The following is a 23,827-nucleotide window of genomic DNA, read 5'->3' on the forward strand; positions in this document are numbered from 1 at the left end:
TTAAGTGACTTGGCCAGGGTTACACAGCTAGTAAGTGTTAAGTGTCTGAGGCCGTATTTGAACTCAGGTACTCCTGACTTCAGGGCCCGTGCTCTATCCACTGCGCCACCTAGCTGCCCTGTAATAGTACTCTCAATGGAAATAGGGATGTTGGGCACTTTGGAAAGAGCAGTTTTGGTTGAATGATGAGGTCAGAAGTCATAATGAAGAGTTAAGAAGATAAAGAGGGAAGTGGAGGCATGTACTGCAGACACCTTTCTCAAGGAATTCTGCCATAAAAGAGAGAAGTATAGGACAATAGCCAGTGGAGATAGAAGGATCAAGTGAGGATTTTTTGAGGATGGGGGAGATAGGGACATATTTGTGGGCATTAGGGAAGTTGCCAGTAAAAAGGGAATAATTGAATTTTAGTGAAAGAGTAGAGACGAGGCAATCTACTGGAGAAGAAGGAATGGAATGGGATCATTTGTGCACGCAAATGAGTTATCTTTGGCAAGAAGAAGGGTTATCTTTATATATGAAACAGTAGTGAAGGAGATTATGGCAGAAGGCATCTGAGTGAAGGGGAAGAAAGGTAGGCCATGCCAATGACCTCAATTTTTCAGTAAAATATGGGACAAGGCTCTCAGCTAAGAGGGTGAGAAGAGAAGGAGTTATGAGAGGTTTGAGGAGGGATGAAAAGGTTTTTAAGTCACGGTAGTTGAGTGGGATAGTGAATTGATTAGGAAGGTGTAAAAAGGACTGCACTGCAGGAGTGAGATGTCCCCCTGGATCATTGCCTTGTAGTGGCTAAGGGGCTTTCATAGCTCAAAGAAACTATGAGCTATTTCATGTATGGTTAACCAAGACTTTTCACACAAATAAAATCAGATCTAAATAATTGGAAAAATAGTAATTGCTCATGGATAGTCTGAGCTAATATAATAATTCTACCTAAATTAATTTACTTATTCAGTGTCATGCCAATCAGATCACATAAAAATTATTTTGTAGAGCTAGAAAAAATAATAAAATTCATCCGGAAGAACTAAAGGTCAAGATTATCAAGGGAACTAATGAAAAAAAATGTACAGGAAGGTGGGCTAGCCATACCAAATCTGAAGCTATATTATAAAGTGGCAGTCATCAAAACTATTTGGGGGGGCGGCTAGGTGGTGCAGTGGATAAAGCACCGGCCCTGGATTCAGGAGTTCCTGAGTTCAAATCTGGCCTCAGACACTTGACACTTACTAGCTGTGTGACCTTGGGCAAGTCACTTAACCCCCATTGCCCCGAAAAAAAAAAAAAAACCAAAACTATTTGGTACTGGCTAAGAAACAGAATAGTGGATCAATGGAATAGGTCAGGCATAGGTGATACAGGAGTAAATGAATAATCTATTGTTTGATAAACCCAAAGACTCCAGCTTCTGAGATAGGAACTCAGTATTTGACAAAAACTGCTGGGAAAACTGGAAGATAGTAGGGCAGAAACTAGGCACAGACCAACATTTTACACCATATACTAAAATAACGTCAAAATGTGTACATGATTTAGACATAAAGGGGGATATCATAGGTAAATTAGGAGAGGAAGAAATAGTTTACCTTTCAGATTTATGGAGAGAACAACTTATGACCAAACAAGAGATACAGAATATTATGAAATGCAAAATGGATGATTTTGAGTACATTAAGTTAAAAAGTTTTTGTATAAACAGAAGCAATGCAGCCAAAATTAGAAGGGAGGCAAAAAGCTGGGAAATAATTTTTATAGCCAGTATTTCTGATAAAGGCCTAATTTCTAAAATATATAGGGAGGGCAGCTAGGTGGTGCAGTGGATAAAGCGCTGGCCCTGGATTCAGGAGGACCTGAGTTCAAATCTGGCCTCAGACACTCGACACTTACTAGCTGTGTGATCCTAGGCAAGTCATTTAACCCTCATTGCCCTCCAAAACAAAAACAAAAACCAATAAAATATATAGGGAATTAAATAAAATCTATAAGAATGTAAGTCATTCCCCAATTGAGAAATGGTCAAAGGATATATGATTCTGGCCTGGGAGAAGCTTTCAGAACGGATTGGAGACAGGCTGAACAGCTGACTCCCATAGAAATTATGGACCCCTGGTGGTGAGTTAATAAAATCCAGCTCTTTGAATTAGCTGAGCTGAAAGTGAGTTTGGGTTTTGAGACAGCCTTTGCTAGAGCCAGGGAGATTATCCATTTTCCTCTTTCCCTATTCCCTTTTCCTTGACTTTATTAATTTTACCTTTGCTCTGTGTTTTATTCCCATTAATAAAACCTGATTCATTTGTGGAAAAGAGGCTGTTAAGCTCCTTTCTTATTGGCCTGGGAGAAATAACTAAAAAAGGCAGTTTGGAGGGGAGGAAACTTTGGACCTAGAGGTCCGTCATTATTTTCTGAACCCCAATATTTGGCAAGCCACCCAATTAACTCTCCCCATATTAAATTTGGCCCCTATAAGATGAAGACATCAAAACTATCTATTGCCATATGAAAAAATGCTCTAAATGACTGTTGATTAGAGAAATGCAAATTAAAACAACTCTGAGGTACCACCTCATACCTATAAGATTGGCTGATATGACAAAAAAAGGAAAATAATAAATGTTAGAGAAGCTGTGGAAAAATTGGAACACTAACGCATTGTTGGTGGAGTGGTGAACTGATCCAACCATTCTGGAGAACAGTTTGGAACTATGCCCAAAGGGCTGTGGGACTGTGCATACCCTTTGACCCAGCAATACCACTACTAGGTCTGTATCCCAAAGAGATCATAAGAAAGGGAAAAGGACCCACATGTACAAAAATATTTATAGCAGCTCTCTTTGTGGTGGCAAATTGGAAATCGAGGGAATGCCCATCAATTGGGGAATGGCTAAACAAGCTGTGGTATATGAATGTAATGGAATACTATTGTGCTGTAAGAAACAATGAGCAGGAGGATTTGAGAAAACCTGGAAGGACTTACATGAACTGATGCAGAGTGAGAAGAGCAGAACCAGGAGAACATTGTACACAGTAACAGCAACATTGTGTTATCAACTGTGATAGACTTGGCTCTTCTCAGCAGTAGAGTGACCCAAAACAATTCCAAAGGACTCATGATAGAAAATGTTCTCCACATCCAGAAAAAAGAACTGTGGATTCTGAATGCAGATTGATACATACTGTTTCTACTTTTTTGAGGTTTTTCCCTTGTGTTCTAATTCTTCTTTCACAACATGACTAATGCAGAAATATGTTTAATGTGATTGTACATATATAACCTCTATCAGATTGCTTTCTGTCTTGAGGAAGAGGGAGGGAAGGGAGGGAGGAAGAAAAATTTGAACCTAAAAATCTTATGAAAATAAATGTTGAAAACTATTTTTACATGTAACTGGAAAATAATAAAATAGTTTTATGATTTAAAAAAAAGTTTTTGGTGCTAAGGTCTAAATCAGGTATTCCCAATCCTCATTTTGGAATATACAAAATTATTTTCAATTATCTCAAGGACTGTCATTATATCCAAATAAAATTAAGTTTAATCTATTTTTATTTGAAAATATATATGCTGGGGGCAGGTAGGTGGTGCAGTGGATAAAGCACCGGCCCTGGATTCAGGAGTACCTGAGTTCAAATCCGGCCACAGACACTTGACGCTTACTAGCTGTGTGACCTTGAGTAAGTCACTTAACCCCCAATGCCCTGCAAACACAAAACAAAAAAAAAAAAAAAGAAAAAAAATCTGGTATAGGGTATATGCACAAGCATACAACAAATAGGTTCCATTTCATTTAAAATTTCAGTCTTTAAAATAGAGTGCTACTGTTGGTAAGTTCTAAATCCCCAATGTAGTCTCATAATGATTCCAGCACCAATCATAAACTCCTTATCATTGCTCTTGGTCTTCTTCCATATGTCTATGCCAAAGAGTTGGTAAATTTAATAAATACATATCACAAAGCTAAAACCTGAAAATCCTTCCTTTTGGCTTCAATTCCTGTCTGCCCTTTAACTCCAAGGATTTCTTCCTGCTGTACAGCTACAAAGATTAGCATTGTTTCTATTTCTTTTCAAAATATATTAATAAATTAGCTTCCTTTTAACACTAAAACAGAAGCTCTCTAAGATGATATGATAGAAAAGGTTTCTGAGACTTAAAAAAAAAGCAATTTCACTTTGATCTTTAAGAAGATTCTCTGGATCAAAAGCTTTAAGAAGTATTATTTTAACTGTATGGAGTTATAAAAAAATTGGTTGGTCTATAGGTCAAAGCTAAGGTCAAAACTATGACTGAGCTAAAATGTTATAGGATTTAGAGCTGTAGAGATTTTAGAGAACATCTATGGGACAGTAATACAATGTTGTAGAACTGTGAACTGATCCAACCATTTTGGAGAGCAATCTGGAATTATGCACAAAGAGTTATAAAACTATGTATACTCTTTGACCCAGCAATATCACTGTGGTGACAAAGAACTGGAAATCGAAGGGATGCTCAACAATTGGGGAATGGCTAAACAAGTTGTGGTATATGATTGTGATGGAATACTACTACACTTTAAGAAATGGTGAGCAGATTCATCTGAGAAAAGCATGGAAAGACCTACATGAAATATTAAAGAGTGAAATGAACAGAACCAAGAGAACACTGTATACAGCAATACTGTTCAAAGGATAACTGTGAAGAAGTAGGTTATTCTGAGTATTACCAATATTCAAATCAACTACAAAGGACCTTTGATAAAAGATGCTATCCACCTCCAGAAAAAGAATTGATAAATAGAAATATGCTTAGTATGGTTTTACATAAACCTATGTACATACATATATACATACCAATGTGTGTAAAACGGTGGCTCTCTAGTGTGGGGTGGGGAAGGAGGGAAATGGAAACTTATAATATAATAGAAAAATTACATTTTAAAAATTTTATAAAAGAGTATCTATAGTCCAAGAAGCTCCAACTCCATTTTATAAATGAGAAGGCTGACATCCAGAAGTTGTGAATTGCCTAAGGTTACAAAGTAGTAAGAAGCAAAACTGAGAGTTGAACTTAATGATAAATCCATGTGTTCTTTCTACAACACCATGTTGTTCCTAATATTGTAGGCATTTTAAAATTCATTCTCTGTACATCTGTCCCTTTCCACCCATCCTATGAATTCTAACAGCACCTTCCTAAGAAGTGGTACCTTTCTTAGGTGTCCCTGAAAATGATACAATTTCAAGGGAAACAGCAACTCTGGGCCCAGTATATTCTGAAGTTTTAAAATAAGATGAAAAGCAGCTTGAAAAGTGTTATACTTAATAACATATTAAGGTAGATTTAATGAGATGATTTAGCTATATATTTATATATATATATATATATATGTATATGTATATATGAGATAGTTATATTGGTATAGATACATATATAACCTAAATCCTGTGGATACAGCTATCGTGGTTGGCCTTATGTCAAATTAATTGCATAACCTGGGGCTCCTTAGTGTCTTGGGATTAAATAAGTGCAATGTTTTCAAAATTCAAATAAGAGTACATGCCAAAACTTCCAAAGGACTATGAAGAATATATTCTAGACCGTTTAATTTCTGGAGAACCTGCTAAGACTCTATGTTACAACAACAAGAGCCTCAGCAGAGTTCAGGTTGAAAGTAGAGAAGCCTCCCACACCAATCTTTCCCAAATTATTAGGACCTTATAATAGTACCTGGGGTTCCAGCTTTCGTACTAAAGGGTCTAGATTAGACATAAACACTTCAGAACGTTTTCAAAGTTGTTGTATCATCTGTTCATTAAACTATATATTATCTGCCCCCAAACCCCAAAAAGGACTTTGGACTTCATCAAAGAAAGGCAAAAAGTGATTTTTAAAAAAACATCTTCTGTTAGTTGTCTATAAAAGGAGGTTTTCTAATGTCACCTCTAAGATAGTAAAAGGACTTCCTAATTTACTGTAAATAGGAAAGCCCACTAAAAAGAGAAAAACATCACTTCTCCTTGCTAAATCTAACATTTCTAGTACAATACTGAATAACAGTGGTGACAATGAGCATCCTTGTTTCACCCATGATCTTACTGGGAATGCTTCTAACTTATTCCCATTACATATAAAAGAAAAATATCACTGAGAGAAAGGTTAACAAAACAAAATCTTTAAATAGAAACGTTCTCAAAGAATCTGAAAGTTGTTTTTGTTGTTGTTTGTCCTTCATTTCAGGTCAGCAGAAAATTCTTTCTGGAAAGGAATTACCCACTGACTATATCACTAGTAGATTTGGATTAAACATAAAACACCCAACAAGCCTGTCTCCATCTCAGCCAAATGGACTAAATTAAATTTTTGTCACTTTTTTCTTCTCTGCTGAGACATGAAATAATGACTCTGGACACTATAGAATTGAAAGGCTCTTTGATGCTGACCACATCACAGCAATGGCAAGAGATTCAGGCTTCACTAAGAAAGATCTGAACTAGACGAAAGGAAGCATTTCTTAGAAATCAAGATGATAATAGTCTTAGATTACCAAAGGATGATTTACTATCCCTGAAGAACATTAGGAAGCAGAAATGCATCTTAGGATGTGCTTAAGTATGCTTCTTCCTGAAGGACAAACTAGACAGCTTTTTGCAGATCATTCTAGTTTTATAATACTTTTATACCATACTAAGTCTAGACAAGTGGCTCACTGGCACAGCAGTCAAATTACCCTTAGAAAAAGACCAAGATTAAATAATACCTAAAGCAACTGGTTAAATCCATTAAATATAATTCTTTCTAGTGAGACCCCCATACACAAACTCCAAAGGTATTCTTATCTTTTGTTTGCTGAAAAAAAAAAAAACATTTTCAGCAGAAAAGGCCATTCTTCTAACTCCCAGAACCCCTTTTCATAAGGTACTAGGTAATGCAAGACTATTCAGGAAGTGTTTATAACTAACATTCTCCCTCAACTCTTCAGACACAAAAAAATGGGAAAAGGTCAAGGAAATGTTTATCAGTTTAAATAAAGGGAAAAGTTCTTCCTACTCATTAATTCTTTAGTTCCTAGTGCTTCTAGTATCCAACCTTAAAACCTAAATTTTGGAAACTGGAGGGAGTATGTAGTACAGTGTCTTTGACTTTTTGATCTATACAAATCCAATTTATTTATCCAAACCTCATGTGAAGAAGAGCAATATTTTTTTAAATGGAAGACAGCTTGTCATAATGGACAGAGGACTAGACTTGTAATCAAGAAGGTCTAAGTTCACCTATGACATTTATTATCCAAGTGACCAAAGACGCATTAAATGATACAATACATATAAAGTGCTTTGCACTTTGCTTTAAAGAGCTATAAAAATGCCCAATATTATTTTTATTCAGGAGACTTATTTGATGTTAATAATAGATAACCTCAAATTATGTAACAGATTTTTTTATATATTGAGGGTGTAGTACAACAGCACAGCTTTGAGTTAGACAAGCAAAACAAACTATAAGTGGTCTTTAGTAAGTTCTTCGAAGACAGGGAGAGATCCATCTTGTTCAGTTTTACATCTCTCACAAGATGTTCTACACCCTGTACTTAGTTGTTATTTAATACATATTTGTTGATTCAGAGGTAGTAATGCATTAATAAAACTATGTAAATCCAATGTGATAGTTTCCCATTAACTTACATAGTAATTTCAGGAATGCTTTGCCTTTATTTCTTATTAATCAGAGTCTGAGCATGATCTTATCTCCATACATAATTGTTGAACAATTGGCAGTGGCTCTTACCACTTTAAGAAGTTTTTCTACCCCTCTAAACTACTTAATGCATGAAGAGATCTTCTTTTAAAAGCCTCCTCAAAAGTAAGTTTAAGTGAAAAAAAAATCAACTATTAAATCTATTTGTTTTAGAAATTTTTAGGAGAAGGCCCACATCAATACTTCCTGGACATTGCTTCTAGTTCTATTAATGAGGCTGGAGAAGACAAATTAAATAAATTGCTGGTTCACAATGAGTCAGTGAAAGATACAGAATCAGAGAACCTAAGAGTTGGAAGGGTCCTTTAATTCAATATATCCCTAACCAAGAAGAGAACCCTTCTACCATATCACTGAATCTCTGAAGACTATTTCCTTAGACAGGACACTCATATTTTGGACAATTCTAAGTTTTTCCTTACATGAAATCCAAATGTCCCTCTGCAACTTCTGCCGATTGGGTGTGTGTGTGTGGGGGGGGGGGGTGTCTAGTTTTGCCCTATAAGAACATGCAAAACAAATCTAACATCTTCAGATACTTGAAGAATGTTAGCATATCCTTTCCCTGCTCCCAAGCCTTCTCTTCTCCAGTCTAATCACCACCAGTTTTTTCAAATGATACTCATATGCACATCCTCCAGTCCCTTTAACTTCTCCATTCCCCTTACCATGTTGCTCACCGTCTTTGGCACAAGTTTAAGTGTGCCTATGTCACTAGGTATAAATGAAATAATATAAGTAAAGGATCTTTCAAACTTTAAGATCCTTGGGAACTATCATCATTATGGTCTTCCTCAAATTTATCTTTTTCTCAAAACTGAATACAGTACCACAGATGTGATTTGATCAGAGCAGAATTCTGGACACTAGGCCCCTCTGAATGTAGCCTAAGAAAACATTAACTGTGTAGGTTCCATGTCAACCCAAATATTGATTCACTGAGCTCACAGGTTATAAAAATCCACAGATCCATTTAATCAGAATAGGCATCTCAGCAATGACTTTCCTAAATAGTTACCGTAAAACTGACTTTTTTTTTTAAGTGAGGCAACTGGGGTTAAGTGACTTGCCCAGGGTCACACAGCTAGTAAGTGTTCAGTGTCTGAGGCCGGATCTGAACTCAGGTACTCCTGACTCCAGGGCAGGTGCTCTATCCACTGCGCCATCTAGCTGTCCCAAAACTGACTTTTAAAGAAAGTACAGACCTCTGTCCTTATTGAATTAATGTTATTAACTTATGACCATTGTTCTAACCTGTGGAGTATCTTTTGGATCCTGTGTTTTGTTTTGTTTTTTAACACATTAGCATCCCTCTCAGCTTCATGGTTTCTGTATATCTGGAAAGTATACCTTCTACAATTTTATCTAAGTCAATAACAAAAATAATCAAAAGCAGAAGAGGATGAGAAAGAATCCCTGCGACACTCCACTACAAAACTTCTCTTCAAAGTTGACAGTGACTCATTAATATGTCCCCATTGGGCGGCTAGGTGGTGCAGTGGATAAAGCACCGGCCCTGGATTCAGGAGTTCCTGAGTTCAAATCCGGCCTCAGACACTTGACACTTACTGGCTGTGTGACCCTGGGCAAGTCACTTAACCCCATTGCCCCATAAAAAAAAAAATGTCCCCATTGGTCCAATCATACCACAAATTATGAATCCACATAATCATGCTAGTATCTAGCCTATATTTATCTTGTTCACAAGGATAGCACAAAAGACTGGCAAATGTTTTGCTTATATAATACAAAACCTAGTACTCCTGCTTTCCTAGAAGATGAAATGGTCATTTTAGGTTCCCCACTGAAATCCAGGAGGCTTACCTTTCAATTTTCTTCCTAAGTTCTCTTTGTTTCTCTAGTTCCTTTACTTGTTCCCTCTCAATATCCATGAAAAGTCGTCTGTATCTTAAGTACTGTTTTTGACGCTAAAAGAAAAGAGTTATAAATTTGCTAACAGCAAACAGCTAACATGACTTTCGAATGACAATATATCTGCTTCACATATGAGGAAACTGGCACAGGGCCTTGAAAAGATCCTAATTTCCCTCCACCTCAGATATTCATTAGAAGTAGTGCTTTAGGGGCAACTAGGTGGTACCCCTAAAATACTGACCCTGGATTCAGGAGGAGCTGAGTTCAAATCTGGCCTCAGACACTTAACACTCACTAACTGTGTGACCCTGGGGAAGTCACTTAACCCTCATTGCCCCACCAAAAAAAAAGAAAAGAAAAGAAGTAGGGCTTTAAACTGTACTTCTGGGATACCCCATATAATATATATGACTATTGGGAACAATTAATTTAGTTTGTCCTGAATAAAGTTATGTCTACTTTTTGTTCCTGGGTGAAAACATGAAAGCCACAGAGAGAAAGGTATGTAACACTAAAGCAGTCAACAATATAAGAATCCATTTAAGTTCCCATCATGAGAACTCTATTAGGTGAGGATAATATCATTGCTGAGGCACAAGTTGGGAGAGCATTTGTCCAAAGGGTTAAGTAACATGAAGTCAAATGCTAGTGCTGCTGACTTATATAAATACTGTGTTTTAGGACACAACCTTCTTGAGAGCAGCTAAGCGGTACAAAGCATAGGACATCAGAACTGGAATTAGGAAGATCTGAGTTCAAATTAAACCTCAGATACTTACTAGCTCTGTGACCCTGGGGCAAGTCCCTTAACCTTTGTCTGCCTGTATTCCCATCTGTAAAACAAAGATAAGAATAGCACCTACCTCTCAGGGTTGTTGTAAGAATAAAATGAGCTAATATTTGTAGAGCACTTAGCACAGTGTCTAGCCCACAGAAGGTGCTATATAAATGTTAGCTATTGCTGTTATTATTGCTATTAATATTATTGGAAGGCATATGTTTGTATCATATTAACATAATGTCCGATCCTTTAGTAAAATAACATTAGTTTAACTAAGTTGAGGTCCTAACCTGACAATAAAATGAAGAAAAAGATGTGAAACCAAAAGCATACATTTAAGTTATTAAAGCAATCAAACTTATATGAATCAGTAAGCATAACCTAGTATTGTTCTAAGAGTCTAGATTTTGCTGTAAATTCACTTGATGGTAACTAAATTGCTAAAATCTTGAGATAATTTGCAAATAATGAAGAGTGGTTTGTTACTGTTGTAATTACTCAATTCACTTTTTTGTCACTACTATAGTTGCTTCAAAGCTTTTGGATTTCATAGTTCCAGCTCTTGGCTTCTTGTTTAGTTGTTTCTATCATGTCTAACTCTTCATGAACCCATTTGGGGTTTTCTTGGCAAAGATTACTAGAGTGTTTTGCTATTTCCTTCTCCAGCTCATTTTACAGATGAAGAAACTGAGGAAGATAGGGTTAAGTGATTTGCCCAGGGTCACACAGCTAGTAAGTGTCTGAGGCTATATTTGAACTCAGGAAGATGAGTCTTCTTGACTTCAGGCCTAGCACTCTATTCACTCTGCCACCTATCTTCTTGGTCATATGCTATTTCAGGTAATTCAGGAATAAATAAGTTCAATGGCTGTGTATTTAAGTTAGGCTATTCACATACCTCTTTCTTGTCTTCTTCTTGGTCTATTCCATATTCAAATGAGGGTAAATGTTGTAATTCACTTTTTAATCCTGATTGAGGAACACCATGAACCTAAAAAAAGATCCAATTGCATTTAAACTACAAAGTATGAAAAGTTAACCAGAGTACTTTTACTGATACTTTATTATTCTTTTATTTTTCAACATTGAGTTAGGTTTTATGAAGAACCCAAACTCAAAACAAACTACACATAAAAGAATAAAGTATAAAAGAATGAAAGAGGCCAGCTTCAGAGGAAGCCAGTCAACCAAGACCACAGAGTAGAGAACAATGGATATAGTTCAGTGAAGGAGATGAACAACAATCTTAAAATTAACACTAATCTTGGTGTTTTGTACATGCCTTCAGTTTGTTCTGGGCTAAAACCAAGCCCTACAAATAAAGGCCTGGGTTTCAAAATCTCAGGCTATGATATCTATAATTCAAATTCACTTCTCTTCATGGGAATGCAACAGAAGTAGGAGCCTGAAATATTTTCTTTAATGACACGGCAAAGAGGAACATGAAACTTATTTCTTCCATTAGAATAGAATTCAATTATAAATAATTTATTAAGCACATTTTAATATAATGGCTCAAATCATACTGCCTAGGGATAAACAAAAAGTCCAATATGACATAAGGGCAGGACAAGTTCTGTCATCTAATATCAGCATCATAAAAGTCCTGATATGATTTCACAAAAAACAAAACAAAACAAAACAAAAACAACCTCTGAGACTGAGAATTTGTTCACTGATTTCCTTTTTGATTTAAAAAAATTCACTTTTATGAAATGTACTGCATACAAGGTAATAGCAATATTGTAAGATGATCAGCTGTGAATGACTTAGCCATTCTCAGCAATACAATGATCCAAGACAACTTTGAAGGCCTTATGATGAAAAATGCTATCCATCCCCAGAGAAAGAACTGATGGTGTCTGAATACACACGGAAGCATAATTGTTTCTTTACTTTCTTTTTCTTGAGGTTTTATTGTCTGTTTTCTTTCACAACATGACTAATATGGAAATGTTTTCCATGACTATACATGTATAACCTATATCAAATTGCTTGCCTTCTCATGAATTGGAGGGGAAAGCTATAGTATACAAATGTTGAAAAGCATAAAGACTAATTTTCAACAGCATGAGAGTTCTTCCATTATACTCTCTCCTCTCCTTCAAAAGGCTATAACCTATCATCTCTTTCTTTACCAATTTAAAGGGCTTTGCCCAACATTCCCCCTTTACTTCTGTAAATGGGTGGTACTCAACACTAACGTCTCCTATCCCCTCCAAATGAGGGGGAAAATAAGAGCAAATTATGTACCACCACACAACACTAACACATATACCAGGAAGACAGGGATCAAGACATTTTTATAAGGCTCTAGGCACTTGTCCTATGGTCTTATGAAGGGGTTCCTAGGAGCTCCATATTAAATCTCCTTTTATAAACTCCAACTGACTGGAAAATAGTAACTCCCAGAAAGAGGTAAAGTGAACCAAAAAAAACACACAGCTGCCTTAAAAACAAACAAACAAACAAAAACAAACACAATTCAATCACTGTTTTCAGGGCTTAGGCATTGTGCCACATAGCAGCTGGTGGTACTTATGAACCACTCCAGTGGTGTGTCACCATGATTCCAATAACTTGGCATCTAAAAAAAGGATGAAGTCACTTAAAGGGAAGATACTGAAATAAGTCAGGAAAAGAGGATATTTCGAACCAGCTGGGTTGTTAGAAACTCTACTTTCAGTGAGATTCATCTCTCACCCTGAGAGTTATGAAATTTGTGTTTGTAGCATACCATCTTAGTTGACTCCTAGTGTTGAAAAGAAACTATTTATACTGCAGGGTTCAATGACCTGCAGAGAGGATTCCTAGATGCAAGGTTGGTTCTAGTACCTCGAAGCAGCAGCCAAAATTGAAGAAAAAAGGTGAAACTCTGAACTAAGTTTCCAACTTCCCAGTCTCTTACTTGCTCTCCCAATATAAACTTCAGTCTAATCTTAGCAAGTCCCAATCCAAGTTAGTTCTGTTTTCTCTACTTTGCCTGATACTCTGCTAAAGGTTTGGGCATAAAGACTAGGTCTGGTGGCCTTTAACAGGCAACTTCTCTCTCCTTCCCTCACCAGCTGTGGTGATATTTGAGGGAAATACTGGCAGCCAATAAAATGTTTTCTACAAAGACACAAACCCCATATATAAACGGTCCACAAAGGGACTTTTTTGAGGAAAAATACTCTTGGCTGCTGTGAGAAGTACAGGGCAATTTTAAAAGTCTCGGGAATTCTGTAATACAATGGAATAAAACAGGACACTATTCCCTTAGCTCCATGCCCAGGTAGTACTCAATCTAAAGTTCCAAACCATTACAGTAACAGTTATAGTAAATCCTAGCCCCAATCCTGAGATTACTCTCTGTGGCTCCCCCTCCTCTTCAGTCCCTTCTGCAGGCTCCCTGTTGATATCAGTTTTCATACCAGATGATGTCTTCTAAAAACAAAAAAATACAAAACACAAATTTTTGTTTACAAATGGAGGAAATACACTAGTGATTCTCCTTTACATTTCCTTGGCAGCCTTAGAGTAATTTAAATTTTACAAAATAACATAGGACACAGAACCCTTAGCCCACCTCCATAAACCCTAATGCCACTGTCCACAAACCAAGTCCCAACCCAAACTCTAAGTAGTTATTACTTTTTTTTTTTTGGAGGGGGGGGGAGGAAGGAAGCAATAAGGGTTAAGTGACTTGCCCAGGGTCACACAACTAGTAAGTGTTCAGTGTCTGGGGTCGCATTTGAACTCAGGTCCTCCTGAATCTAGGGCCAGTGCTTTATCCACTGCGCCACCTAGCTGCCCCCATAGTTATTACTTTTGCTATTTTCTGTCATCACATAGGGCACCACTTGGTCTCTGTAGAATTCCACAGTGAATGAATGTTTCTATCCTTCCCTCACTAGTAAAACCCATAATGACTGTCTGAAAAGTGTTTTAATTAAAAAATATATATGTTACTCCTACCAGAACGCAGAGGTAATATGAGGGTAATAATGCACCAGAATTTCAATGAAAGCTACTGGATAATTTTAATAGGGTAATCTAGGTAAAATGAAGGACTTTAATATGGATATTTTAAGTTCCATTTCCCAGGTTCTAATACTATATCCCCAAACCAATTGCAGCACAGTCTTGGAAAGTTCTATCTCAAATTTCAAGTTATTATTTCCTGTGGTTCACTTACTTCTTTAGTGTCCTGGTCCTGTATCTTGCCTGGAAGATAGTTAGGAAGGGGCTTTTCTGTGCCCTTCTCATCATCACTAATAGATGATAGCTGCCCAAAATATGTTTTCTGAAAAAGAACAAACAAAACATCAATAGTCTTTGAAAGGGCAATACTCTAGAAATAATACTCTAGATTTCATCAAAAGCCTTGGGATCTAGTATTAGTAGACTGAGTTCATCTGGTACATTAAGAGATAACAGAGGGGAGGCTAGGTGGTGCAGTGGATAAAGCACCAGCCCTGGAGTCAGGAGGACCTGAGTTCAAATCCAGCCTCAGACACTTGACACTTACTAGCTGTGTGACCCTGGGCAAGTCACTTAACCCCCATTGCCCTGAAAAAAAAAAAAAAAAGAGATAACAGAGATAGACTAACCAACTTCCCAAAACCTAACTTTATGCTGTCAAATCAACTGTAGCATTGTAATTCTAGCAAGCCCCAGTCCTAACCCAGAGGAGTTCACTTTCTGCTGCTCCCTCTTCTCTTCATTCTGCTCTGCCTGGGCTGGAAGGAACAAATCTGTCTAATCTTTCAAAGGAAAGTCCTTTTCCTCTCACCTTCTTCAAACAGGGGTATTGGCTTTGGTGAGAGTCCTCAATGAGGTCTCACTAACTTTAGAAGGCCAAGTCCGATACGTTATGGAATAAAACAGGATAGGTGATATAGGCCAACAAATATCACACCTCCTAAACCTGATTGCAAAAGACACCAGCTTTACTGACTGCTACTTGCCCTTGTGTTCTAAAATGGAAACAATTCCAGAAGGTTCATGGTTTTATAATCTGGCAAGAAAGGACATTTTTTGTTTCTATGTTCAGAGTTGAAATAACATTTACAGCCAGGGTGATTCTGATGTGACTAAAGGCAAACCCAACAAGGAAATAGTTTAGAGCAACTGGAATTACAGATCCACATCCTTTCCTGAGTGGCAGGTTCCTACCCCTTGTAATTAAGGGGGTTGAAAGCAGTCTAGGCTTGAGGGGAGGGGTAATAAACTTGATTTCACTTACAAAAGAAATGATTAACCCCACTGCTTATAAGGAGAGATTTTTTTTTCTGATGCTTTACCCAGGAAACATACAAAGAGGCTTGAGGAGGAAGCACACACTGATTTCAATGTAAAAATAATACTTTAAACTGAGTGGCGCCTTTGAAACATAAGGCTGGTTTATACAATGATGTTATATCTGATTTCATCCTCCTTGTGAATCATGATTTCAAGTCAAGTTTGTGGATAGCACTCTTTCTGGAAAAACATCAGTCAAATCACTGGAGCATGCTCCACACAATGCCCCATGTCAGACCCAAGGATCTGATCATTCTGATTCAATCACCTCCCTCTACCAGCATCCTGGAGCCAACCTAACACTCTCAAACACAGTGCTACTAAATATTCTGTGTTTGTAAAGGCCTTACAAAATACGTCACTGGGGAGTGCTTACGCAGAAAAGCAGCTGTCTTGCCAGGTTCCTGACAAGGCAAAACTTAGTCCTACCACTGACTTACAAGTGACCACATAGAGGAGATAATAGTAATATAATAATAACAGTAGCAACAATAATTGGTCTTTATATACGGCCTTAAGACTTACAGAGCTCAGTAGAGACTAGGGATAGAAATGTTGATCTGGGAACCATGAGTATATAAATGGTAAATGAACCTATGGGAACTTTGATTAAAGTTGCAACTCCTTCGTGTGGCATTCAAGGTCCCAGCCTGCCTCTTCCATGGCTCCATGCTTCCACATATGGCATCACCCTCTCTTTCCCAAATTATTTCATACTACAGAGTTGTAGAGCTGGAAGGGACTTCAGGTCACCTGGTTCAACTCATGCTTAAATAAGATTTCCCCTCTATCACATTAACTGACAAGAGGTCATAGAAATTTTACCTGAAAACCTCTAGTGAGAAGGGAACCCATTACTCTATCTTTTTAGTCAAACTAAACTACTCATCATGCCCTCTAAATATCTAATGCTGTCCAGCAGATTTGCATTTATTCATGTTGTTCTGTCTTCCAATAGATCAACAATAAACATTTTATTAAGTTGCTATTGTGTGTGCCAAGCACTGTGCTGTGTTAGTACAAAAAAGGCAAAAGACAGTCCCTGCCCTCAAGGGGTTTACAATCTAACGGGGGTGGGGGGGTGGGGGGTAACATGCAAACAAATATATACAAAGCAAGCTATGTACAGGTTAAATAGGAAATAAGTAACAGAGGGAAGCTACAGAAATTAAGAGGGGTTGGGGAAGGCATCCTATGCAAGGTAGGATTTTAGTTGGGACTTGAAGCAAGCCAATGATGTGAAGGGCAGTGGAGGGAGAGCATTCCAGGCATGGGAGACAGCCAGGGGAAATGCCCAGAGTAAGTTCTTGTAAATCTTTAAAACACAATGTAACTCCTTTCTCCATGAAGCTTATGTTGAAATCCTGTCTCTGATGCTTACTATCTAAGTGACATGTTCATAGTTACGTATTCCTGATCCCAAACCTAGAATCCTATTCATTATCATATTCTATGACTAATTGTGGCCTAAAGTTGTTCTGAAGTTGCTTTTAGTGAGTATACAGAAGATGAGCTTACATCTCAATACTTATTTGATCACAATAAAGAAGTCATTTTATCCACATGTGCAATAGTCTGCAGAACATTAAATATATAAGGATAATAGCAGGATAATGACTTGGGCCATTTTCATCTGAACCCTGCTTTAAAAAAAAAAAGATGAGAAGAGATTAAGTGTAACAACAATTCCCATTTGTATAGAGCTTCGTTTGTAAAGCACTTTATATCAAGACTATCATTTGATTCTCACGATAATCTTAGGAGGTATTATAATTATCTCCATTTTACAGGGTAGGATATTAAGAAATGAAGTTATGTGACTTGCTCAAGGTCACAAGTTATAAGGGCCTGGGACAGGATTTGAACTTAGATTTTCCTGACTCCAGACCTAGAATTCAATCACAAAACCTCATAAAGGGGTCAAGTGCCCTTATCCAACCATTAATTAATTGAAACTATATCGCTGAATAGCTACAGAGGTAATATGCATTTAGTACGGAGCAAGGAAGCACTAAATAAATCTTTTGAGAAACTGGAAAAAAAGGAGGAAGTACATATTTCTGGCCTAATCTATAAGAAATAAGATATTCACAGTGCCAGGCACATAATAGGCAGTATATATTTATTCCCTTCTCTTCCTCCCCTAAGTACCTCCCTCCAACCACCCAATGCTTCATAAAAATCTTACTCTGAAGCCTCATCACAGTGTAGAGGTGACCCAGGCTATGTCAATGAAAGTCAAGCAAGTTCTACCAAGCTCAGAATACTAATTCTGTGGTCTGAGAGTCAGCCTATTTAAGTCTGGAGAGGTCATAACTAGTAGTTTGACTACTAAGTTATTCTTTAGTCATAGCAAGCCATGAAATAAAATATAAAACATCCATCAGACCTAACATGTCCCCTTCTCCTTCTGCAGTGATGGTGGATAAGGGGTTAGGAGATGCTATGAATCAAATTATTTTTAGACCTTCTATAAACATGAAATTTAATTTTCAGTACTCTAAATGTAAAATCTTTATCCAAAGATAAATGAGTTGTTATATTATAAGAAGAAATTAACAATTTCAATACCGACATCCTCAATATACAAAGCAAGAAGACAGAAGGAAATTGCAGATAAGTGGAAGGATAAGGTGAATAGAGCAGTTGACAGAGTTGGTTCATTATATTTAAAGGCAAAGCAACATCATTACAAGAGACACTTGATCATCTTACCTTGAAATGCTTTTGATGAATATAAGCAAAAAAATCCTCACGGAGATAATTACAACTTATATATAAACATTTAATTCAGAGGAAAAGAAAAGTAAAGAAATTTTATTAAGCACTTTACAAGGTCCTCCAAACCAAGTCAACACATGCTCAGTAATATTCAGGAACTTCAATGTAAAGGTGGGCAGAAGAAAGGATGGTAAAAAAAGTTTGAGATTGATAAATGAAATAAATCAAAAGTCTGTAATAATAGTTCTTACTCATATAGCACTTTGAGGCTTATAAGCACATTATATATATTATCAAATCTGATTCTCAAAACAATTCCTTTGACACAGGTGCTATAGTTATGTCCATTTTATAGATGAAGAAATTGAGGCAGAAAAAGTTTAAGTGATTTATCCTGAATCTCACAGCTAATTAAGTGCCTAAGGCAGAAGTTCAACACAAATTTTCCTGACAAGTCCAATATTCTATCCAATAAGCCATCCCATCTTTCTGTTTATATCTGCAAAGCTGAAATAACACTCACAGCTAGAATGATTAAATGACAAACACTAAACAGAAGCCTCACAACCATACTCACTTCACACTCTTTCAATAAGAAATTCTGAAGGTATAAACATGGTATATCCTGAACACCACAACAGCCAGGAAACTTAGTTACTAGTGTGGAAATAATTTCTGAGTCAATGGATTTGAACAGATTATCTAATAGAAAAAAGGTCAAAAATCAACACCAAATTAGAAAGGTCTACAAGGTGACAGAGCAGCAATAACTTACCAATTCAGTAAGTCTTTCACATCTCTATAAATCTTGGTAAGAATGATCTACCTACATATTGAAGAAATTCTTGATGAAAATAAGTGAAAGAAATAGGTAGTTTTCTACAACAGATAACATCCTCCTAGTCATACTGGTAACTGAAAAGTACAGGAAATACAAGATTTTGCTTTGATTGTTAATTATAGGATATCATTTGAGTTGGCAGCAAAAAATAGAGCCTTTAAGGCTTTCCTATGGCAGAAGTGTCTCCCATGCATATGTTGATTCCTTTATACATGCAACCAGAAAAAACTTTGTTCAATGATCTATAACTATCAAAATGAGGCATAAAATAGGAAGAGTGTTGTCAGAGTATAGGCCATTATCATGAAGAATGTCTTGCAGAGAATCCAAATAAAGGTATTTCCTGGAGATGGTAAAATCCTCCAGATGGTTCTTGTTTGGAGCTGTCAATGTGCTGTCTGCATCAAGCCACAGAATACTAAGGGGATTCTTCAAAGAAATACAAGACTATTCAAGAGAAGACAGTGGCCACACTGGAAAAACTAAGTAGATTAAAAAATGCCAATTGTCCTAACTATAACACCCAGTTGTATGGGTAGACCCTTGACCATCCAATACCTTGAACAGCCAGGCAATGTAGATGGATGATGAGGTAGTTCCAGAATTGAATGGAATTAGAAAACTATACAGCACCTTCAATGATCCTAAGCTGTTCTTTGAAACAAATAGCCATTTAAAAATATTATTCTTTTGGTGATGTTGTATGGTTGCTAATACATCTCAGTTTTCAAGGATATCAAAACTGCAAGTAAACCAGTAGGAGCAGAAAGATGCATTAATAGATACAAGTAGGGGGCAGGTAGGTGACACAGTAGATAAAGCACCTGCCCTGGATTCAGGAAGACCTGAGTTCAAATATGACCTGAGACACTTGATATTTACTAGGTATATGATCCTGGGCAAGTCATTTAACCCCCATTGTCCCGCCCCCCCCCCCTCCAAAAGATACAAGTAGATTGAAATATATTACCAACAACTAATTACATGCAAAAAAGTGAAATAAAAGTTATAGTCCAGAAAAAACTATTAACAGAAAAAGATGGTGGGCTACTCACATAATTAAGAGTAAGGTATATCAGACAGACAACCTGAGGGCTATCCTGGCACCCAGAAAACATTAAAAAGCACTAGATGAAGGCCCTTGGGGGCAACTAGGTGGTGCAGTGAATAAAAGCACAAGCCCTGGATTTAGGAGGACCTGAGTTAAATCCAGCCTCAGACACTTGACACTTAACTAGCTGTGGGAGCCTGGGAAAGTCACTTAACCCTCATTGCCCCACCAAAAAAAAGGAGGCTCTCAGAGGTCTCCTTAGATATTTTATGCAAGATTTAGGAAAAGAGATTGACAGGAATAGCAAAGGATGAGTAGGTGTGGATTGACTACAGTCTGCATCATTACAGGGAGTAATCACAAATCCACAGAAGTATTCAAGTATATGCTTAATAAGAATCTAACTTAAAGAACAATCAGTATAGCACTTAACTCAACAACCTTCTCCTCGCCCCCTGCTTCCCACAACGGGGGTTAAGTGACTTGCCCAGGATCACACAGCTAGTAAGTGTCAAGTGTCTGAGGCCGGATTTGAACTCAGGTCCTCCTGAATCCAGGGCCAGTGCTTTATCCACTTTGCCACCTAGCTGCCCCCTCAACAACTATTTTTAATTCACTCATATAATGCCTTTGTAAAGGCATTGTGCTAGGTGCTGGATGTACAAAGGAAAAAAAATGGTCCCTTTCCTTAAAAATCCATAAATCTATTAGGATGGAGGGAGATATAACATGATACAGAATAGTTTCAGGAGGGAGAAGATGCTAAAACTCAGGAGAAAAGGGAAAGGAGAGAATTGAAAAAGGCTTCTGCTAGGAAGTGATGCCTAAACTAAGTTTCTAGAAGGAAACTAAAGACACTAAGAGGCAGATTTAAAGAGAGAATGCATTTAAGGAACAGGGGCCAGTGTATGTGAAGGTAGATGAATGTTAATTCCAGAGTGAGAGGAGGAAGAAGCTAGTAATCCATCTGAATGGACCTCAGAATTCATGAATGCTATATGAATTCTTTTAAATAAGTCTGGAAAGCTGGGAGCCATACTGTGGAAAGCCTTAAACAGCAGTCTGAAGAGTTTGTTTTTTATTCCCAATGTAAAAGGATGCCACTGAAGATTTTTGACCTGAAGAATGACATAGTGAGACCCATGCCTTGAGAACATTATGTTGACAGTTATGAGGAGAATGTCTTAGAGAGGGAAGAGAACAGAATCAGAGACAATTAGGAGACTACTGCAAAAGTGCAGGTAATAGGACTTTTACTACAATAGCAGCAATGTGAGTAAAGAGAAAGGCCATGAAGAAGGGTGTTATAAAGATAGAATCAACAAAATTTGTTAACATTATATATGGGAGTAAAATAAAGTTTAGGGTTACTCTAAGGCTATGAACCTGAATGACTGAAAGGATAGTGATGTCATCAAGAAATCTGAAGAAGTGGGTGGGTTTTAGAAGGGAAAAGGAAAGATAATAAATTGGGTTTTACATGTGTTAAGTTTGACAAGCTGACAGGACATCTAGGAAATTATTTCTAGCAGGTAACCGGAAATGCTGGAAGTGCAGATATGGTTCAAAGGATATAATGAAAAAGCTACATAAAAGCCTCTCATTGAAGATTCAAAAGGAACACTGTAAGTTAAGACAACACGAGGTTATGTGAGTTTAGCATCCAGTCTTTTGAACTTTCAAGAAAACATAAAAGAAACCAGAGAATGGAAATTTAAACTGTAGACTTGTCAGTTTCAGAAACTCTTTAAACTTAGATCTTTTACATTCAGTCTCTTAGAGTTCATTCTGACCTGTTATTTTGACTCAGTGGAGTTTCTTAGCAAACTAATTTACCTCTTGGGTAGGGCTGCTCTCTGTGCTATCTTCTGAAAGTCCTAATGGCTTCTCTCCATCTGTAGTTTTTCGGGAAGCCAGTTGTTGACGGGCTTGCTTCACAGTTTGGCTAAGCTGCCAGAGAAAGCAAGGAAAAAATAAAAAAGTATTTATACCAATAACAATAAGTGTTCTAAGAGGAAAATAGGCTCCTGCTATTAAATGCATGCCAGGCTTATGACAAGAGGATTATTTTCACAAGAGATTTTCATCTTGTGATAATATTTTTGTATAACAACTTTATTTTCATTATTTCAACTCAGCAATTTTTATTTCATCATTTTAGCTAAGAGTTATCAGTCACATAAGTTTTTGACATTATATATTTTTATTTTAAACATGAACACAAAAATACCTGAAGCCAAAAGTTTGGATTAACACACAGAGCCGATATTGAATAAATACTTCCCACCTTGAAAAGGAACAAAGTATAGCATAAAAAGCATCCTACTTAGTAGTCAGATCTGTGGTTGAATCCCACCTCAGCCACCTACTGTGTGGTGTGACCATGGGCAACTACTTACTCAGTCCCTCATCTGTAAGATGGACATACTTTACTTTTACTATGTAACGATTGGAATGACGCCACCTGCTGGAGACTTACTGTAGAAGAGTTCCGCCCATGAAGTGAAGGTCTTTGAGGGCAAGACCAGGAGTCTTTTCTTTGGCATCAGGAAGTGACACAGGCTAGTGGGAGGAGGAAGGAAGAGACTGGTGCTCGCTCTCAGGCTCTTTCCTCTGGACTCTGGTGGAGAGCGAAGCTAGAAATGCGCTCTCCCTTTAATAGATAGGAATCTAGGCCTTTCCCTCTCTCTTTACCAAATTCTTATTCTCCTTAATAAACGCTTAAAAGTCTAACTCTTGCTAAAGCTTATAATTTATTGGCGACCACTCATTAAATATTTTAGACAGTTTAGCTAGAATTTTAGCCCTTAACAACTACAAATCTCAGTGTTGTTCTCAGGAAAATGGGCTGCAAATTTTAAAGCTCTATATGGGGCAGCTAGGTGGCGCAGTGGATAAAGCACTAGCCCTGGATTCAGGAGGACCTGAGTTCAAATCCGACCTTAGACACTTGACACTTACTAGCTGTATGACTCTAGGCAAGTCACTTAACCCTCACTGCCCCACAAAAAAAAATAAATAAAAGCTCTATATAATGGCAAACCCCTCATCAGGAATCCTATCAACTACCCCTTGTCAAACTAACTGCTTTTGTTATTCCTTATTCATACCCTTCAATTCTAGTTCTGATAGTCTCTAGGTACACTCTTCTATCCCACTCTGGGTTATCCTTTTCACATTTTAAACAACAATCCAACTGTCCTTTAAAATCTTTGTTCTAACTTCCTTTCCCCAATTAATGCAAATGATAAGCTTATTTTTAATACCATACTTGGCAGAAGTGCTATTATATGGTCCTTTATTAATATTTATGTTGCTTACATATTCATTCTGTCTCCACCCATTACATTGGTATTTACCTATTTATTACTTTTTGGGTTTTTTTGTTGAGCAATGAAGGTTAAGTGACTTGCCCAGGGTCACTCAGCTAGTAAGTGTTAAGTGTCTGAGGCCGGATTTGAACTCAGGTACTCCCTGAATCCAGGGACGGTGCTTAATCCACTGTGCCACCTAGCCGCCCCCTCATGAATTATTTTTGAT

At 37.3% G+C, this 23,827-nt stretch overlaps 1 protein-coding gene across 2 annotated transcripts in view; it reads right to left on the reverse strand.

The window, feature by feature from the left end:
• The window catches only part of CCDC15 (coiled-coil domain containing 15), a 56,674-nt gene that overhangs the window by 21,123 nt on the left and 11,724 nt on the right, over positions 1-23,827 (reverse strand). For both annotated transcript variants that reach the window (XM_043999240.1, XM_043999239.1), the window contains exons 5-9: positions 22,124-22,237; positions 14,569-14,676; positions 13,740-13,817; positions 11,290-11,382; positions 9,560-9,663 (exon numbers count right to left, since the gene is read on the reverse strand). In XM_043999240.1, coding sequence (XP_043855175.1) covers positions 9,560-9,663; positions 11,290-11,382; positions 13,740-13,817; positions 14,569-14,676; positions 22,124-22,237 — 497 coding nt within the window. The remainder of the gene's footprint in view (positions 1-9,559; positions 9,664-11,289; positions 11,383-13,739; positions 13,818-14,568; positions 14,677-22,123; positions 22,238-23,827) is intronic.

Source organism: Dromiciops gliroides, chromosome 3 (assembly GCF_019393635.1).
Source record: "Dromiciops gliroides isolate mDroGli1 chromosome 3, mDroGli1.pri, whole genome shotgun sequence".
NCBI classification, from domain to species: Eukaryota; Metazoa; Chordata; class Mammalia; order Microbiotheria; family Microbiotheriidae; genus Dromiciops; species Dromiciops gliroides.